We start from the raw sequence: 18,705 nt of genomic DNA, 5'->3' as shown, positions 1-18,705 counted from the left end.
CTTAAGAAAAATAAAACTTCCTAGAAAAAGTTCAAACACATCCTTCCACGTGATTTATTCAGTCTCCAGTGGATTACATTTCAAATGACAAAATCAACACATGGGGATGTAAGTACAAAACAATATGATTATTAGTCTACTCAGCAAAGTAAAGATCTACCATGAATACTGACTCATTCCTAGAAAGTGAATCCTGGGCTAAGGTATTAAATGGCTCAACATGAAGTTATTGTACCTCACTGTTGTTTATACATTACATTGTTTGTACACTGTTTATACATTAACTCAAATGTGCAACTCCTAACCTTCATAGCCTAGGCAGTGCACATATTTAGATGAGGGAGAGGGCTAAGAACAATATGTCCCCTCATGAAGCAGATTTCTGGTTATCTTCCATTGATCCTGCCTTCATACTCATCTACGCACTCATTTACAAAGTGCTGTTCTTACGCTATCGGTCAGCTCCTGCGGGCCTATGATTTGTGTTCCACTCCTTGTTCTACCTGAAACTGAAGTATTAAGCAGAGCTAGGAGCAGCATCAATTAGAAACAAATGAGCTGGAAATTAGTATTAATGGGTGTGCGGAGGACTGGACATGAGTACATGGCAGAGGGAGGAGAACCAGAATGGAAATGAAGAGAGGAAAGGGGGAGGAGTCAAATGATAAGACAGGACAGGAACGAATTAGGGAGGGAAGGAGTTGGAACCAAATCAGTAGGTGACAAAGCGAGAGGATAGAAAAAGGTGAAGAGAAGAAGAGAAACAAACAACAGACAAGGGAATATAGATGGAGAAAATCCATCCTGACGTGAAGAGCACTTCCTATCTATCAAGGATGGAAGACACTGCCTGAGAAAGAATTACTGCACATCCTGGAAAATATGAGTACTAAGGAAGGGCTTCAATTACCTGAAGGCAGGAATGAGAACAGAAACAGAACATAAAGATAAAGAGTGACAAGGAAAATATAACACCCTACTTCAGGCACTAAGATGCTTTCATTCAGACTGTGAGTTTGTCCAGAGGAAGCATATCCCAATTTGCAATTCAAAATTCCAGGGAATCAGATTTCTTTTGGCACCTCTTCTTCATTCACAACCTTTAATTCTGAGTCAGATGCAACCATTTCCACTTGGTTACATCTCACAGTTAAGAGTGGTCCTACTAATTCCCAAGGAGGTCCAAAGTAGTTCCAACCCACATTTCCCCCTCAATATTACCATTTTGATTTGGGAGTGTTTTCCACTCACTTCCCTCAGATGTATAAGTAATGTCACAAGATGCAAAGCAGGGGAGGAGCTGGCCCCAAGTCTGTACTTCACATTTCCCAGTACACCATACAGCACTGCCTTTACATCGGGCGGGGCGGGGGGGGGGACGGGACTTTTTGGCCCAAGGACCAAATCTGGGTATGGAAATTGTATGGAGGACCATGAATGCTCAGGAAATTGGGGGTTGGGGTGTGGGAGGGGGTGAGGGCTCTGGCTGAGGGTGCGGGCTCTGGGGTGGGGCCAGAAATGAGGAGTTCAAGGTGCAGGAGGGCAGGGGGGTTGGGGCAGGGGGTTGGGGTGTGAGAGCTCTGGCTGGGGGTGTGCGCTCTGGGGTGGGACTGGAGATGAGGGGTTTGGGGTGCAGAGGGGTTCGGAGGGCGGGAGGGGTATCAGAGATAGGGCAGGGGCCTGGAGTGCGGGATGGGGTCAGGGGTGCAGGCTCCGGGCGGCACTTACCTCAAGAAGCTCCCGGAAACAGCAGCACATCCCTCCTCTGGCTCCTACAGGCTCCGCCCCTGCAGCTCCCATTGGCTGTGGTTCCCAGCCAATAGAAGCTGCGGGGGCAGCGTGCGGCGCTCCCTGGCTACCCCTATGTATAGGAACTGGAGGGGGGACACGCCACTGCTTCTGGGAGCTGTGTGGCAAGCTCCCAACCTCACTCCCTGGCTGGAGCGGGGCAAATCCCGGATCCTGCTCCCCAGCAGGAGCTCGAGGGCTGGATTAAAATATCTGAAGGGCCAGATGCAGACCCTGGGCCATAGTTTACCCATCCCTGCTTTACCTGAACACATTTCACCTTTCTGCCTGCCAACCTCATGAACATGTAATTCCACTTCTGGGACTAGAGCCACTTGCAGTCTACATTTCTCTCTTTCTCCCCTAGGGGTTTTATTCCCTTACTCTATTTTATTGTCAGAAAAATAATATCCCAGTGTTTGCATAAAGGAGAGAAACAGCCTCCACCCACAGTGATGTGGATGTTGTTTTTTGAATGGGACCCTGAGGTTTCAGGATGTAAAATGAATGTGAAATTTTTCTGTCAGAAAAGTGAACAACAACATGACTAGTGCTCCTAGGCATTACGGTAATACAAATAATAAATATTAATCGTAATACACAGCCTCCGGCTGCTCCAAGAATCTGGTTTCAGAGTTACAGAAGTATTTCAATATGGTAAAACTGATTCCATTGCCATTGCAGAAGCCAATAATTACACGGACCCTCCAGACAACAACATCTTTGTAGCTACAAGCAAAAATGCCTTGGCATTATGGCACATTTACTCTCTAATGCCCCTAGAGTAGGCACATTACAATAGGACACACAGCACCTCATTAAAAATAAAAAGGAAACATGAAGGACTTAAAATAATGAAGAAAAAATAAATGTGTTTAATATTCATGATTAAACTTAATTGAAATCATAATACTTAAAGAAAATAAAATATTAAACCATAGTTTTCTGTGAATTAACCTGAACCCTGTACTTTCAGAAAGACCATAAAGCAGCAACTGCTCTTTAGCATACATAGCATAAAAGTGCTCCAAGTGGATAGGCCAGGATTCATGGGAGACAATTATTCTACTGGACCTGCCAATCTATAAGGTTCAGATCTTTCTGCTAGCACCCAGCCTGTGAGTGGAAGGGAAAGAAACCATGTCCCTTCTTAAAGTCACAGAAAGTCTGCAGAGCTGTTATGCAGAGGCTTTTACAGTCTTATGTGCCCTTAAAGAAGCTGGAGACTTGAAGGATCCACGCAGCAATGGATTAACTCCCACCACTACCTGTGGGAGCCAATGCTCCCACCACTACCTGTGCAATATCACAGGGAGTCCCCACACGTCAGGATGCTGTGCCACACAGTGTGTGCTCCCCCTTTGCTCCACCCACACTTCCTACATTCCCTTGTGTTATGTTATGGAACTGCACCTGCCACAGCCTTAGCTGCTCCTGCAGCCTGTAGCTACATGCAGCAGTGAATGGCTCTGGCATGGGGAAGAAGCAGAGAAAGGCTCTGGCAGCAGGGAGCTTCCCTGCAGCAGGGAAAAGCTGTGACAGTGAGACACTACATTGCTACAGGGGAGGCACTGCTTGGGCATATAGAGAGACATGTAGGGTATACACCCTAGGGTTCTGGCATGTCTGTACTCCACTCACCTAAGCAGTGCCTCACCAACCGGCTACACTACTATTTATACCCATGCTCGTGGGGCACACAGTTCCTGCACTGTACAGACCACCCTAAGTGAAGACCTACCTCTAGAAAGACAGAATTTACCCCTTGCTGCAGGATCCTGTTGTTGGCCATTTTTAAATACTTCACTGGAACCAAGAAAGCAATGAAGCAGTAGAAGAGGAGAACAAAGATAATACAGGTAAATGAGAATAAATTATAAGGCATACTCAAATAATTATTTGCAAGCAATATTGGTTCCTGTCAATGTCAGCCTTAATATGGTTCCAATTTCATCATTCATATAGTATGGGTTAACTTCAGCATTGTGGGCCTGATCCAGCTCCCATTTACAGTCAGTGGAAAGACTTCCTTTGATATCAATGGGGCCGTGTGAAAGCTGCTAGAAACCTAGCCCTCTGCAATTTTCTTAGCGTTCTGAAAGCCCCCTGGAAAGCCCGACTGGAAAAAGGCAAATATAGTGCCCACATTTAAAAAAGGGAAGAAGGAGAACCCAGGGAACTACAGACTGGTCAGCCTCACTTCAGTACCCAGCAAAATCATGGAACAGGTCCTCAAGAAATCCATTTTGAAGCACTTGGAGGAAAGGAAGGTGACCAGGAACAGTCAACATAGATTCACCAAGGGCAAGTCATGCCTGACTAACCTGATTGCCTTCTATGATGAGATAACTGGCTCTGTGGATATGGGGAAAGCGATGGATGTGTTATTCCTTGACTTTAGCAAAGCTTTTGATATGGTTTCCCACAGTATTCTTGCCAACAAGTTAAAGAAGTATGGATTGGATGAATGGACTATAAGGTGGATCGAAAGCTGACTAGGTAGATTGTCAGGCTCAACGGATAGTGACCAACGGCTCAATGTCTAGCTGGCAACCGGTATCAAGCGGAGTGCCCCGGGGTAAGTCCTAGGGCCGGTTTTGTTCAACATTTTTATTAATAATCTGGATGATGGGATGAATTGCACCCTCAATAAATTCACAGATGACACTAAGCTGGGGGGAGAGGTAGATATGCTGGAGGGTAGAGATAGGGTCCAGAATGACCTAGACAAATTGGAGGGTCGGGCCAAAAGAAATCTGATGAGGTTCAACAAGGACAAGTGCAGAGTCCTGTACTTACGATGGAAGAATCCTATGCACCGCTACAGGCTGGGGACTGATTGGCTAAGCAGCAAGTCTACAGAAAAGGACCTGGGGATTACAGTGGATGAGAAGCTGGATACAAGTCAACAGTGTGCCGTCGTTGCCAAGAAGGCCAACAGCACATTGGGCTGTATTAGTAGGAGCATTGCGAGCAGATCAAGGGAAGTGATTATTCCCCTCTATTCGGCACTGATGAGGCCACACCTGAGGTATTGTGTCCAGCTTTGGTCCCCCCACTACAGAAGGGAGGTGGACAAATGACTTACGATAAGAGGCTGAGGGAACTGGGGTTATTTAGTCAGCAGAAGAGAAGACTGAGGGGGGATTTGATAGCAGACTTCAAGTACCTGAAGGGGGGTTCCAAAGAGGATGGAGCTAGGCTGTTCTCAGTGGTGGCAGATGACAGAACAAGAAGCAATGGTCTCAAGTTGCAGTGGGGGAGGTCTAGGGTGGATATTAGGAAACACTATTTCACTAGGAGAGTGGTGAAGCACTTGGAATCTCCATCCTTAGAGTTTTTTAAGGCCCAGCTTGACAAAGCCCTGGCTGGGATGATTTAGTTGGTGTTGGTTCTGCTTTGAGCAGGGGACTGGACTAGATGACCTCCTGAGGTCTCTTCCAACCCTAATATTCTGTGATTATATGAACGGAAGGCGGACTTTTTTAATCAGACACTATAGTGATTAATTTAACCCTCTTGAGCTTTGATCCTGAACTCAGTCGTATGCTGCCCTATTAAGGACCCAATCCTCCACCACTGAAATGGGTAGGAGTTTTGTCATTGACTTCAATGGGGGCAGGTTCAGGTATCTGAGTGTTCCACAAACATTAGTTTATTTAAAGGTAATAATTGGAGATATACCAATCTCCTAGAACTGGAAGGGACCTTGAAAGGTCATTGAGTCCAGCCCCCTGCCTTCACTAGCAGGACCAATTTTTGCCCCAGATTCCTAAGTGGCCTCCTCAAGGATTGAACTCACAACCCTGGGTTTAGCAGGCCAATGCTCAAACCACTGAGCTATCCCTCTCCCCAACATAGATTATTAGGGTTTGGAAGGGACCTCAAGAGACCATCTAGCCCAACCCCCTGCTCAAAGCAGGACCAATCCCCAAATGGCCCCCTCAAGGATTGAACTCACAACCCTGGGTTTTGCAGGCCAATGCTCAAACCACTGAGCTATCCCCGCCAGGGGATGATGTTACCTTCATAACATCCCTGTGAGAATATATGGTATTATTTGCCCTATTTTATAAATGGGCAATGGGGCACAGAGGCATTAATGTCAACAGTGTTGCCCAATCTGAAATGCCCATGACCTGATTTTTCAGAGATCTTAGCATTTTATATTACTTTTTTGTTCAGAGAAAAGCTCTCATTGACTTCCGATGCAACTGAGAGTACTCAGCTCTGGTGAAAATCAGACCTCAGGATCTCAAGCTGGGCACCCAGAAAATGAGGAACACATAGCTAGTAGCCATCTGTAACAAGTCTGGTTTAAGTGACGTGCCCAGCATCACGTAGGAGCTCTGTGGTAGAGGCGGGATAGAATCCAGTCCTCCATGGTAGCACACAACTTCCTTAACCATGAGTGCATCCTCTCTCTTCCTGCAATCCCCTGCCTCATTCACTATAACCCCACCAGGTTCTACAACAAATGAGGCAAGGGATCTACAGACAAGCGGTTCCACTATCTCCTAGACTGGATCTCTGGACGGCAGTCCCATGTTCTTCAACCATGTTAACAACACAGGTCCAACTCAGTATTGGCACCAGTAAGAGTTTCCCTTAGTGAGCCAGTAACAGCACACATTTGCAGTGACACAGAACAAGCATCTTCAAAACCAAGCATTATTTAGTCTTTTCTCAAAGGCACAAAGCATGTAGAGCAAACCATGAAAACAATAAACAGCCTACATGCCTGGGTATTACTTATACCTTTGTTGCCCTTTTCTGAACTTTTTCCAGTTCCACTATAACCTTTTTGAGGTGGGGCAAGCAGAGCTGGACACAGTATTCAAGGTGTGGGTGTACCATGGACTTATACAGAGGCATTATGACTTGTCTCATTTTCTATTCCTTTCCTAATAGTTCCTATTATTCTGTTAGCATTTGTGACCACTGCTGCTTATTGTACTGACGTTTTCAGAGAACTGTCCATGCTGGCTCCAAGATCTCTTTTTTGAGTGGTAACAGCTAATTCAGATCCTCCCCCCCCCCATTATATAATATGTGTGTAATTGGGATTATTTTTTCCAATGTGCAGTATTTTGCACTTGTCAATGTTGAATTTCATCTGCCATGTTGGTGCCCAGTCACTCCATTTTGTGACATCCCCCCGGTAACTCTCTGCAGTCAGCTTTGAACTTGACTATCTTCAATAATTCTGTATATTCTGCAAACCTTAACTCTTCATTGTTCACTCCTTTTCCTAGATCATTAATGAATATGTTGAACAGCATAGATCCCAGTACAGATCCTTGGGGACCCCACTGTTCACCTCTCTCAATTGTGAAAATGGATTATTTATTGCTACACTTTGTTTCCTATCTTTTAACCAGATACTGATCCATGTTTGGGGCAGGACTATTTCACATTTGTACAGTGTCAGACACAATGAGGTCATAATCCTGGGTGGGGCACCACTGTGATACAAATAACAATATTAACCAAATGGCCCATATAGATATTTTTCAAAAGCCACGTCACAAACCTTATAAAGTGCAAGGCTTTTTTTAGATACAAACACAAGAACATTAGTATCCAATCATAACATAAATGTTTTTAATAGAACTTATTTGTTTGTGACTGTACTTTACTCAGCTTTTAAAAACCTTTCCGAAAGTAAGAATTTTACTTAAGAAAGGATCAATTTAAGAAAAAAAGAAAGGAAAGTGTTTGCTTGTTCCACTCATGAATGCAAAATTAAAACAAATATGGGCCTGGTAAGAAGAGAACGATTTCAAAAGATTCTGCTTATGGAAATATGTGAAAGGGCATCTGACCTGGAAGTACTTCTGACATGGATCACAGGGCTTCAGCAATGGATCAGGAAAAGGATTATTATTTGAAATCTGAAAAGAGGGATCATTTAAGAAATTAAAAACAAAGAAAAACACAAAAGAAAAACACAACATTATAAAAATTCCTAAAGAGCTGTTAAGCATAACAAATAAAATGTCGCAACATAATGCCACTCAGTTTTCATAACTGTTGAAAGCTGTAGAGAGACAGGCTATTTTGTAAAACTAATTAGAACAAACAGCGTGTTTTTTATTCCCAGTGCATACTTTAGTAAGGAAGAAAGCAAAATATCAACGAGATTTCCCATTTTTAGAGCAACATACTGGAGTAAATATTTCATCATGTTACAAAATACAAGTTTGATCCTGCAGTCCTCACTCCTTCACTCAAGTGACAGTTTCCCAGGAGTGCAGTCACACAGACTTTGATAGGACTAATATGCATGAATGAGGAATACTCACTTGAGTAAGAATTAGCAGAATAGGACCCAGCATTTAACACTGGACAGTAGCGAATGGCTTGAACAACAGGTTCAACACTAGTGAACAATCAAGCAGGCCAAGAATTTTTTTCTGGATGGCACTTCCTTGGTGGCGAGTTTTTCTTTAATACGGTGTTTTGTTGTAATAGTTTGTACGTGGGCGTGGGCAGGACTTGGGGGCGGGGGTTAAAATAATTTTTGAATGGGGTAAATAAGTACACTAGAAACCTATGCATCTACAGCAGGGGTTCTCAACTAGGGGTCGCAACCCCTCAGGGGGTCACGAGGTCATTACCTGGGGGGTCACGAGCTGTCAGCCTCCACCCCAAACCTCGCTTGCGTCCAGCATTTATAATGGTATTAAATATACTAAAAAGTGTGTTTAATTTATTAGGGGGGGTCACTCTCAGAGGCTTGCGATGTGAAAGGGGTTGCCAGTAAAAAAAATTTTGAGACCCACTGACCTACAGGAACCTGTGATTAGGGTTGCAGGTATGCAGTATCTGAGGTTGCAAGTTCTAAAGTTAGATAGAGACAAAAAAAACCACAAACATTTTCATAAAGCAGATTTTGTTTTCTGCAGAGATATCTCGTAAATATAATGTAATATGACAAACTTATCAGGGTTTGAGCTTATCTCAGATGCTGTGTAAATTCAGTCATAAGCGAAAGCCTGAACAGCTTCATAGTAAAGGTAGAAAGTACTCTTGTATAAAAATGTATCTAACTAAATGCTAAAAATAATTCTCTAAATTTACTAGTAATGTAAAATTAAATTAAAAACTTATTTCTCTACAAAAATAAATGTACTATAACATTTTAAGTTGCAAATTTCAATGCTAAAAAGTCAACACTTTCATGAAAAGGTTCTGACGCCCATCTTAATGCTATGTCTCCCCATACCACACTCACTCTTTACATACAGAACCTGCAATTCTGGTCTCCGTGACACTGGTGTAAATCCAGAGTAATTCCAGTGACATCCAGATTTATACTTGTATAAGTAAGCTCAGAATCAGGCCAACATGCTGGAAGATTTCCTTCCTACTATGTCAACCTTCATTGTGCCATTTTCAGCATACATATTACGTGATTATCTAAGCATGACCCTTTTTATTTTATTTTTTGGGTCCATGCTGAGCTTTTCTCCTTGGGAGTGGAACCAGATCCTGAAAACACTGGCAAAGTTTGGGGAAACTGTGGTGCTGGTGTTGCTGCTACAGCCAATGTCACTTTTACTGGAGAAGAGAAAGACTGGCAGGAGTGACAAGGAAAGCTATTGTTAAATATATATATATATATAAGAACATAAGAAAGGCCGTACCGGGTCAAACCAAAGGTCCATCTAGCCCAGTATCTGTCTACCGACAGTGGCCAATGCCAGGTGCCCCTGAGGGAGTGAACCTAACAGGCAATGATCAAGTGATCTCTCTCCTGCCATCCATCTCCATCCTCTGACGAACAGAGGCTAGGGACACCATTCTTACCCATCCTGGCTAATAGCCATTTATGGACTTAGCCACCATGAATTTATCCAGTCCCCTTTTAAACATTGTTATAGTCCTAGCCTTCACAACCTCCTCAGGTAAGGAGTTCCACAAGTTGACTGTGCGCTGCGTGAAGAAGAACTTCCTTTTATTTGTTTTAAACCTGCTGCCTATTAATTTCATTTGGTGACCCCTAGTTCTTGTATTATGGGAATAAGTAAATAACTTTTCCTTATCCACTTTCTCAACATCACTCATGATTTTATATACCTCTATCATGTCCCCCCTTAGTCTCCTCTTTTCCAAACTGAAGAGTCCTAGCCTCTTTAATCTTTCCTCATATGGGACCCTCTCTAAACCCCTAATCATTTTAGTTGCTCTTTTCTGAACCTTTTCTAGTGCTAGAATATCTTTTTTGAGGTGAGGAGACCACATCTGTACACAGTATTCGAGATGTGGGCGTACCATGGATTTATATAAGGGCAATAATATATTCTCAGTCTTATTCTCTATCCCCTTTTTAATGATTCCTAACATCCTGTTTGCTTTTTTGACCGCCTCTGCACACTGCGTGGACATCTTCAGAGAACTATCCACGATAACTCCAAGATCTTTTTCCTGACTCGTTGTAGCTAAATTAGCCCCCATCATGTTGTATGTATAGTTGGGGTTATTTTTTCCAATGTGCATTGCTTTACATTTATCCACATTAAATTTCATTTGCCATTTTGTTGCCCAATCACTTAGTTTTGTGAGATCTTTTTGAAGTTCTTCACAATCTGCTTTGGTCTTAACTATCTTGAGTAGTTTAGTGTCATCTGCAAACTTTGCCACCTCACTGTTTACCCCTTTCTCCAGATCATTTATGAATAAATTGAATAGGATTGGTCCTAGGACTGACCCTTGGGGAACACCACTAGTTACCCCTCTCCATTCTGAGAATTTACCATTAATTCCTACCCTTTGTTCCCTGTCCTTTAACCAGTTCTCAATCCATGAAAGGACCTTTCCTTTTATCCCATGACAGCTTAATTTACGTAAGAGCCTTTGGTGAGGGACCTTGTCAAAGGCTTTCTGGAAATCTAAGTACACTATGTCCACCGGATCCCCCTTGTCCACATGTTTGTTGACCCCTTCAAAGAACTCTAATAGATTAGTAAGACACGATTTCCCTTTACAGAAACCATGTTGACTATTGCTCAAGAGTTTATGTTTTTCTATGTGTCTGACAATTTTATTCTTTACTATTGTTTCAACTAATTTGCCCGGTACCGACGTTAGACTTACCGGTCTGTAATTGCCAGGATCACCCCTAGAGCCCTTTTTAAATATTGGCGTTACATTAGCTAACTTCCAGTCATTGGGTACCGAAGCCGATTTAAAGGACAGGTTACAAACCTTGGTTAATAGTTCCGCAACTTCACATTTGAGTTCTTTCAGAACTCTTGGGTGAATGCCATCTGGTCCCGGTGACTTGTTAATGTTGAGTTTATCAATTAATTCCAAAACCTCCTCTAGTGACACTTCAATCTGTGACAGTTCCTCAGATTTGTCACCTACAAAAGCCAGCTCAGGTCTGGGAATCTCCCTAACATCCTCAGCCGTGAAGACTGAAGCAAAGAATCCATTTAGTTTCTCCGCAATGACTTTATCATCTTTAAGCGCTCCTTTTGTATTTTCATCGTCAAGGGGCCCCACTGGTTGTTTAGCAGGCTTCCTGCTTCTGATGTACTTAAAAAACATTTTGTTATTACCTTTGGAGTTTATGGCTAGCCGTTCTTCAAACTCCTCTTTGGCTTTTCTTATTACACTCTTAAACTTAAGTTGGCAGTGTTTGTGCTCCTTTCTATTTGCCTCACTGGGATTTGACTTCCACTTTTTAAAGGAAGTCTTTTTATCTCTCACTGCTTCTTTTACATGGTTGTTAAGCCACGGTGGCTCTTTTTTAGTTCTTTTACTGTTTTTCTTAATTTGGGGTATACATTGAAGTTGGGCCTCTATTATGGTGTCTTTAAAAAGGGCCCACGCAACTTACAGGGATTTCACTTTAGTCACTGTACCTTTTAACTTTTGTCTAACTAACCCCCTCATTTTTGTATAGTTCCCCCTTTTGAAATTAAAGGCCACAGTGTTGGGCAGTTGAGATGTTCTTCCCACCACAGGGATGTTGAATGCTATTGTATTATGGTCACTATTTCCAAGCGGTCCTACTATAGTTACCTCTTGGACCAGCTCCTGCGCTCCACTCAGGATTAAATCTAGAGTCGCCTCTCCCCTTGTGGGTTCCCGTACCAGCTGCTCCATGAAGCAGTCATTTAAAGTATCGAGAAATTTTATCTCTGCATTTCGTCCTGAAGTGAAATGTTCCCAGTCAATATGGGGATAATTGAAATCCCCCACTATTATTGGGTTCTTAATTTTGATAGCCTCTCTAATTTCCCTTAGCATTTCATCATCACTATTACTGTCCTGGTCAGGTGGTCGATAATAGATCCCTACTGTTATATTTTTACTAGAGCATGAAATTTCTATCCAGAGAGACTCTATGGAACCTGTGGATTCGCTTAAGATTTTTACTTCATTTGAATCTACACTTTCTTTAACATATAGTGCCACTCCTCCCCCTGCATGGCCTGTTCTGTCCTTCCGATATATTTTGTACCCCGGAATGATTGTGTCCCATTGATTGGTCTCAGACCACCAGGTTTCTGTGATGCCTATTATATCTATATCCTCCTTTATCACAAGGCACTCTAGTTCACCCATCTTATTATTTAGACTTCTGGCATTTGTGTACAAGCACTTTAAAAACTTGTCCCTGTTTATTAGCCTGCCTTTTTCTGATGTGCCAGATTCTTTTTTATGTGACTGTTTGTCATCTGATCCGGCCCTTACATTATACTTCTCATTCCTCTGCTCCTGACTATAACCTGGAGATTCTCTATCATCAGACTCTCCCCTAAGAGAAGTCTGTGTCCGATCCACACGCACCTCTGCAGCAGTCGGCTTTCCCCCATCTCCTAGTTTAAAAACTGCTCTACAACCTTTTTAATGTTTAGTGCCAGCAGTCTGGTTCCACTTTGGTTTAGGTGGAGCCCATCTCTCCTGTATAGGCTCCTCCCATCCCAGAAGTTTCCCCAGTTCCTAATGAATGTGAACCCCTCCTCTCTACACCATCGTCTCATCCACGCATTGAGACTCTGACACATAGGTTGGGAAAAGAGTGTCTGTACATCTGGGTATAGTGCTTAGATTATCCACAAATATAAAGTTAGTTTTTAAAAGTCATATGATACATAGAGTACGTAATCAGCAATAACCCAAATTTAGGAGAATAGATTTAACAATACAGTTTAGATATTAGAATCCAAATACTCGGGTACATCACTCATGAAAAGTTGTACAGAGATTTGGTTGTGGAAAGCAAAATATATCAATGAGTGGAGAGTGTCCCTCAGTAACTGAGAATTAGATTGGCTGTCCATTTAGAAAATACGACACTGAGACTAGAAGTGGCTGAACATGGAAGCTGGAGATAAGAGGCTGCTGATAGGGAAGCAGTACCTCAGCAGAACCAGAAGGAAAGTTACTAACTGGAGAACTCATAAGCAGGAAAGGAGGAGGGTTGCAAACAGGTTATTTGAGTGCCTCTCCCTTACCAGGTGCCTACTTTGCAACAATCAAGATCATCTTCTACTTCCCACTCTGGCCTCTAGGGCCCCTCTCAACAACCCACTTCAACACCTAAACCAGCTTCCCTGCTGAGCACTGACCCATTTCCAGTTTCTCCCATTTTACCTAACACTGCCAAGCGTCCACTCCCATCACTAGCTTCCTCACTGAGCAGCTTCCTCCCGACTCCTGTCCAGCTTAGAAGACACCCCAGCCAGCCTCCTCTGCCATATAACTACATCTGCAAATTTAGAGCTAAACATATAACCAACCAACTGCAACCGCCTAGCAGCAATACGATCTGTGTTATTGTGATGTTCTTCTAAGTCTTGTTAATGAAAATCCTTAATACTAATCTGTATTTATATAATGCTATTAAGTTAAAACAAACTTAAAATCCTACCATGGGTTTAAGCATTCAAGCAGAGCGAATCTTATCAGTTTTCTTGAGGTTTCCCACCCTACTTCCTTGCTAGCAAAAACGTAGAGACCAGAGAATACTCACAACCAGATTCTAACCGTTTTACAGATAAAAGCAAATATTAGATCTAACTCCCAGTCCCCTGCAGTATTATTTTTATAGGAGTGATAGGAATTTTATATTAGATACAGATACAAACACATACACTTATACTTGACTGCTCATCTGAGGCACAGTCCTTAAGGACAGAGCGTCTTGCATTTTAGCTTAATAAAATTGTATTGTCACCATGTACCATAGGATTTTTTGTAAATCCAGTGATCACATACAAAAATAAATAGATGCTCCTTCCATTTACACAAAGTGTAAAATAATATATGGTAAGGAGCTGCCCTGAACTTAACAACAGCATGGAGAAGATGATCTAGTGAGTCTTTTTTTCCATTTAATTTTCTTTTCTTTTTTTTAATTAGATTTTTTCCTATGCAGAATGGAATAGTCTGGCAGACAATAACCTGAATTAACATCATACGAAGACAGAGTGTGTGCCATATCTTGGCTCCCTGCAAGGAAGACTAAGAAGACTTTCTGCCACCAGATCTGTATATTTCCAGAAACACCATTTGTCAAGTAAACATCTTCTGTCAAAACAGTTTATCTTTTTGAATCCTATGGTTCAAATACAAGCACATACAAGGCTTAAGAATTTATTTTTTCTTCATGTCTACGTAGATGCATAAATTCTGCAATAAAAAATGCAATACACCTTATTTATCACCCCCTCTTCACTCCCCCTCAAACAACTCTCTTCAAACACACACACACATTTCTATATGGTAAAAATAGTGTGTACTTCATTCTCTGTGTGTGTGTCCTGCATACAAACTGAAAAACACATTTTAAAACCTTAACTGAATTCCTGCAATTGATTGACCAAGCAGCCAGCTGGATTTGCTTTTCCAAAGCTTGCCATTTTTCTCTCTCCAACATCAACCAAAATTTAACTCGTACCCATTCTTGAAGTACCATATAAACCTGTTTCGGATTACCAAAACCAAAATAATCCCAACCAAAATAATAGAAAGCAAGACAGCCTTTGTTTTCTTAACTCTGTGTCACATGTTTCTATTAGGGCAAACAAAGAAATAAACTGCCTCATAAAGCAGACAGGCTATCCAGATTCTTAACAAGATAATGGAAAGAAACAATGATAGATGCTCTGCTAAATTTGCCAGGCAAAACGATTTAATCTGAATCAGCCTGTATTACTTCAGACTAGAATTTTTTCAGCTTCCACATAAATCTGACATAGGTCACTTGACAACACTTAGATCAGGAAGGAGAGCTATTCCGAGGATGGTTACTTACTGAACAGAGTGAAAGAAACTGGCAGGATCTATTACCAATGCCCAGCTTTCCAAATGTTCTTAATGGCACCAAGTCAATATCAAGCCCTTTAAAAAGCCTTTTGATCAGGACATGCAGGTGAATAAAACACCATGCATAAAGATGGTTTAGGCTAATACAACAGCTTTATTAACTAAACATAGTTAACGATTCCCTAACTATTGTGCAATAAATAAGATGAGCCCAAAGGAAGTGTTTGATTAAAGCCAAAAAAACAGCAAGCAGAAGGAACAGCTGTCCTTTGGGTAGAGCCACACCCATTCAGCCCAGCCACAGAATCCCATTTACAGTATACAAAAGCTGCTTTGCTCCTGAAAAACTCAGGAACAGGAGTGCATGTTCTTGAGCACCATCTACTGGCACATTAACTATTTTACATATATACAGACCTCTCTCTCTTTTATTGACCCATTTCATAACAACCAAAACCTTGAGGCCTGACAATAAAGAATCACTGTTCACCAGTTTATTGTTAGCTACAGTTTAGTTCCTATCAAGGTTATTCAGAAAGGGTTTTACATCAAAATTACCCAGCTTGAAGCTAGAAGTTTTGAGCCAGATATTACTGAGGCAGTAATGTGTGTTTGGAAAAGCAAACTACACTTGAAACAATGCTGCAGGAACAATATTCGTTTGTTGGTGGCCAGAGCAATCTCATGATTCAATCAGGATTCAACAGAAGAATGTGTTATCCTTTGAATGCAGTGTTGTTGTAGCCGTGTGCATTCTGACAAGTTCATCTCAAAATCAGTTTACACGATCCTTTAAATATTTAACTGTTCTCTGTGTTTTGTATTTTAGGAAGAGAACACTCTTATTCTAATATATTTACTGATGGCTGTCAATACATCCAGGTCCCAGCAAAAATATTAAATAAACAAATAAAGGCAAATTCACAAGATCAAAGTCATTAGCCTATATCTATTTTACATCAGACTTTATTCTGGTTTAAGGGAGGATTTGAGAAGTAAATAAAATAAATGGGACATAATCCATTAGTACACTGTATGAAGCTATCATAGATGAAGAGAGACAAAGTGAAATAATAAATGAAAGCCAAAATGTAAAGAATGGAGCGAAATCAAAATACAGCAGAACCTCATTAATTCATATGGACTGGGAATCCATTACAGATTAGTTTGCAATAAACAAAAATCATAGAATTTGAATATAGTTTAATCAAAACATTTAAATCTAAATACCTTAAGTTAGGCATCTAAATAAAAAAGACCTGATTTTTAAGTGCTGAGCACCTGCAGTTCCCACTGACTAATTGTAGTTGTAGGTAGGTGATCAGCACCTCTGAAAATCAGGCTGCTTTTATTTAAGGTACTTAAACATGGATTTAACAGCCTAACTTCAGATATTTAGGTTCGTAAATTTGACCTTTGCTCATTTATTTAACAAGGGTAGTTTAGTTTTAATTACTTACATTTTATGATCTGCTAGTAAATACACTGTAGTATATTTTTTAAGTGTAATGAATCTTAGTAACAAAAGACATCACTATAGTGCTATCTACATACCTTTGTGACATGAGACCATCTGATTTTTTGGGGGAGAACTATTGGTTTTGCAGAGTAGCAAAATCCAGATTGGCAAGATTCTAGTGTACGTGGTACAGAAGTGAACCTTACTTATCCTACCCAGCTAGATTATTTTATTTAATGTTTATTTAAATAATCTTTTATTTGTCTTAAATTAGAATAGTATTTCTAACCAATTCTAATATAATTTTCTCCTTTTCTCCCTGGCTCATAAAGGAGGCTTGGGTTAAAAATAGGAGGAGGATTCATATCCCTTCCTCGTGTCTTTAACATATAATGGTGATCAGTTATTACAGTGTTACTTTCTAAATCAGAGATTAACAAACAACAAAAGAACAGGAAAACGATCTAGTCAAGAAGACTTGATAGATGATTAGTAACTATCTCCAAGGATTATCTGTCTCCCAGAGTTTATTATAGAAGCCACTAATCTGCACCAACAAAAAAAAAGGATGGTGCTTGGAAGACCGCTTCGGGTTTGGAAGACTGGGGCTCAATTTACTGCTCTGCCACAGACTTCCTGTGTGACTTTGGGCAAGTCCCTTAATATACATTAAAGACAGAGACATACAATGGTAATTGGAGCCATATAAGTACCTTAACTAGGAAGAGGTAACGACAGCAGTTTTAATTAACCATCTGACATTTCTCAGAAATTGGAGCAGATTTCCAGATTCTGAGCTCCATTTCGCTGGGATTCTCTTATTCTCCCAAACCTCTGAGTTAAAAAAAAAAAAAAGTTAGTCCCCATCTCCATTAACATCTACCTTCCTAATTTTCTGTTCTCTGTTACTGACTGCAGAGGATGCATGCTGGAAACAGCATGAAACTGGTTGGGTTCCCATTCTGTTGATCAGTAGCAAGAGGAAGAAAATGCAATCCATGTCAATGTCACTCACATACCTATGTCCTACCAACTGCATTCGCCGTTTTCAGTAATTGAATAGGGTGTATTTCAGAACCCAGGATGCCTTTTCAACAGGGAAACTCAAGTTAGTCTCCACACTGCAAATCTGTAATTTGCTGTCCCATTAAAACTGAACTAAAATTAGGCTCAAAAACCTCATAAGAAAAAACAAAACAAAACACCAAGAACTACATCCTAATGCAGTTGTCTATAAAAGCACAATTTTCCCCCTCTCTACAAAATCTTAATGGTACAAACAGAAAATATTCCGTGAGAAATATAAATAGCTAATTTATAAACCAATTGTTATTGTTCTGTTTAAGCAAACTGAATACTAAAAAAATTCTGAGTGCCAGACTAAGTCATATCATACAGTAACTCTGCAGAAAGTTGATCGTTTAGGTCAGTACCTGAATACGTTAATTTTACTTGCATCCTGTTTTGACAGCTAGATCAAGATCTTCTGTTTAATTTTACCGTGTTATGTTGGGAAACCTTAATTCTTATTTAACTCAGGGCACTAAATAAGGTGACCAGATGTCCTGATTTTATAAGGACAGTCTCAATTTTGGGGTCTTTTTCTTATATAGGCTCCTATAACCCCCTACCCCCATCCCGATATTTCACATCCGCTGTTTAGTCACCCTAGCACTAAACCATATACACAACCGAAACCAAGATGTCAAGCTTACCTTATGGACCGTATAAACTAAGCAATTCATAGGGAAGTGGAAGGAGAATATAACAGAAATTAACTGAGCTTACTAGCGTATAGATGTTGCTAAAGTTTGGCTAAATTACACCAAACATGAAACCTGGCAATAAAAGACACAAGAAAAGCAGAAAATGGAGTAAGATTGTTACCCTGGACTCCAATAAAACCTCCTGCCCCTTATATACAAAGTTTTAAATTATCAATATGTCAGGCTGTTTTCCTCTTGTAGTGCTATGTTTTCCATAAAGACATAAATATATAAAAAGTATTTGAACAATAAAGTGACTAAGGCCAACATAAAAGGGCAATGGAAAAGGTACTAAGTTGCACTTCATGAACAGTTAAACTAGTTGCTGTCAATTCATTTAATACTGTCAGCTTCATTTAATGCGAGTTAAACCTCAAGTCTGCAATTCTTTACCTTCATTTAGGAAAA

General features: G+C 40.9%; 1 protein-coding gene across 7 annotated transcripts in view; it reads right to left on the bottom strand.

Moving 5' to 3' along the window:
• Positions 1-18,705, bottom strand: part of APBB2 (amyloid beta precursor protein binding family B member 2) — a 336,412-nt gene that overhangs the window by 166,523 nt on the left and 151,184 nt on the right. For 2 of the 7 annotated variants that reach the window (XM_045018107.1, XM_045018108.1), the window contains exon 2: positions 7,614-7,682. The exons of the other annotated variants lie outside the window; for them this stretch is intronic. In XM_045018107.1, the coding sequence (XP_044874042.1) occupies positions 7,614-7,632 (19 nt within the window). In that variant the 5' untranslated portion in view covers positions 7,633-7,682. The remainder of the gene's footprint in view (positions 1-7,613; positions 7,683-18,705) is intronic. 7 annotated transcript variants of the gene reach the window in all.

The sequence above is a fragment of the Mauremys mutica genome, chromosome 5 (genome assembly GCF_020497125.1).
Source record: "Mauremys mutica isolate MM-2020 ecotype Southern chromosome 5, ASM2049712v1, whole genome shotgun sequence".
Classification (NCBI taxonomy): domain Eukaryota; kingdom Metazoa; phylum Chordata; order Testudines; family Geoemydidae; genus Mauremys; species Mauremys mutica.
This window is presented reverse-complemented; position numbering and strand designations above follow the sequence as displayed.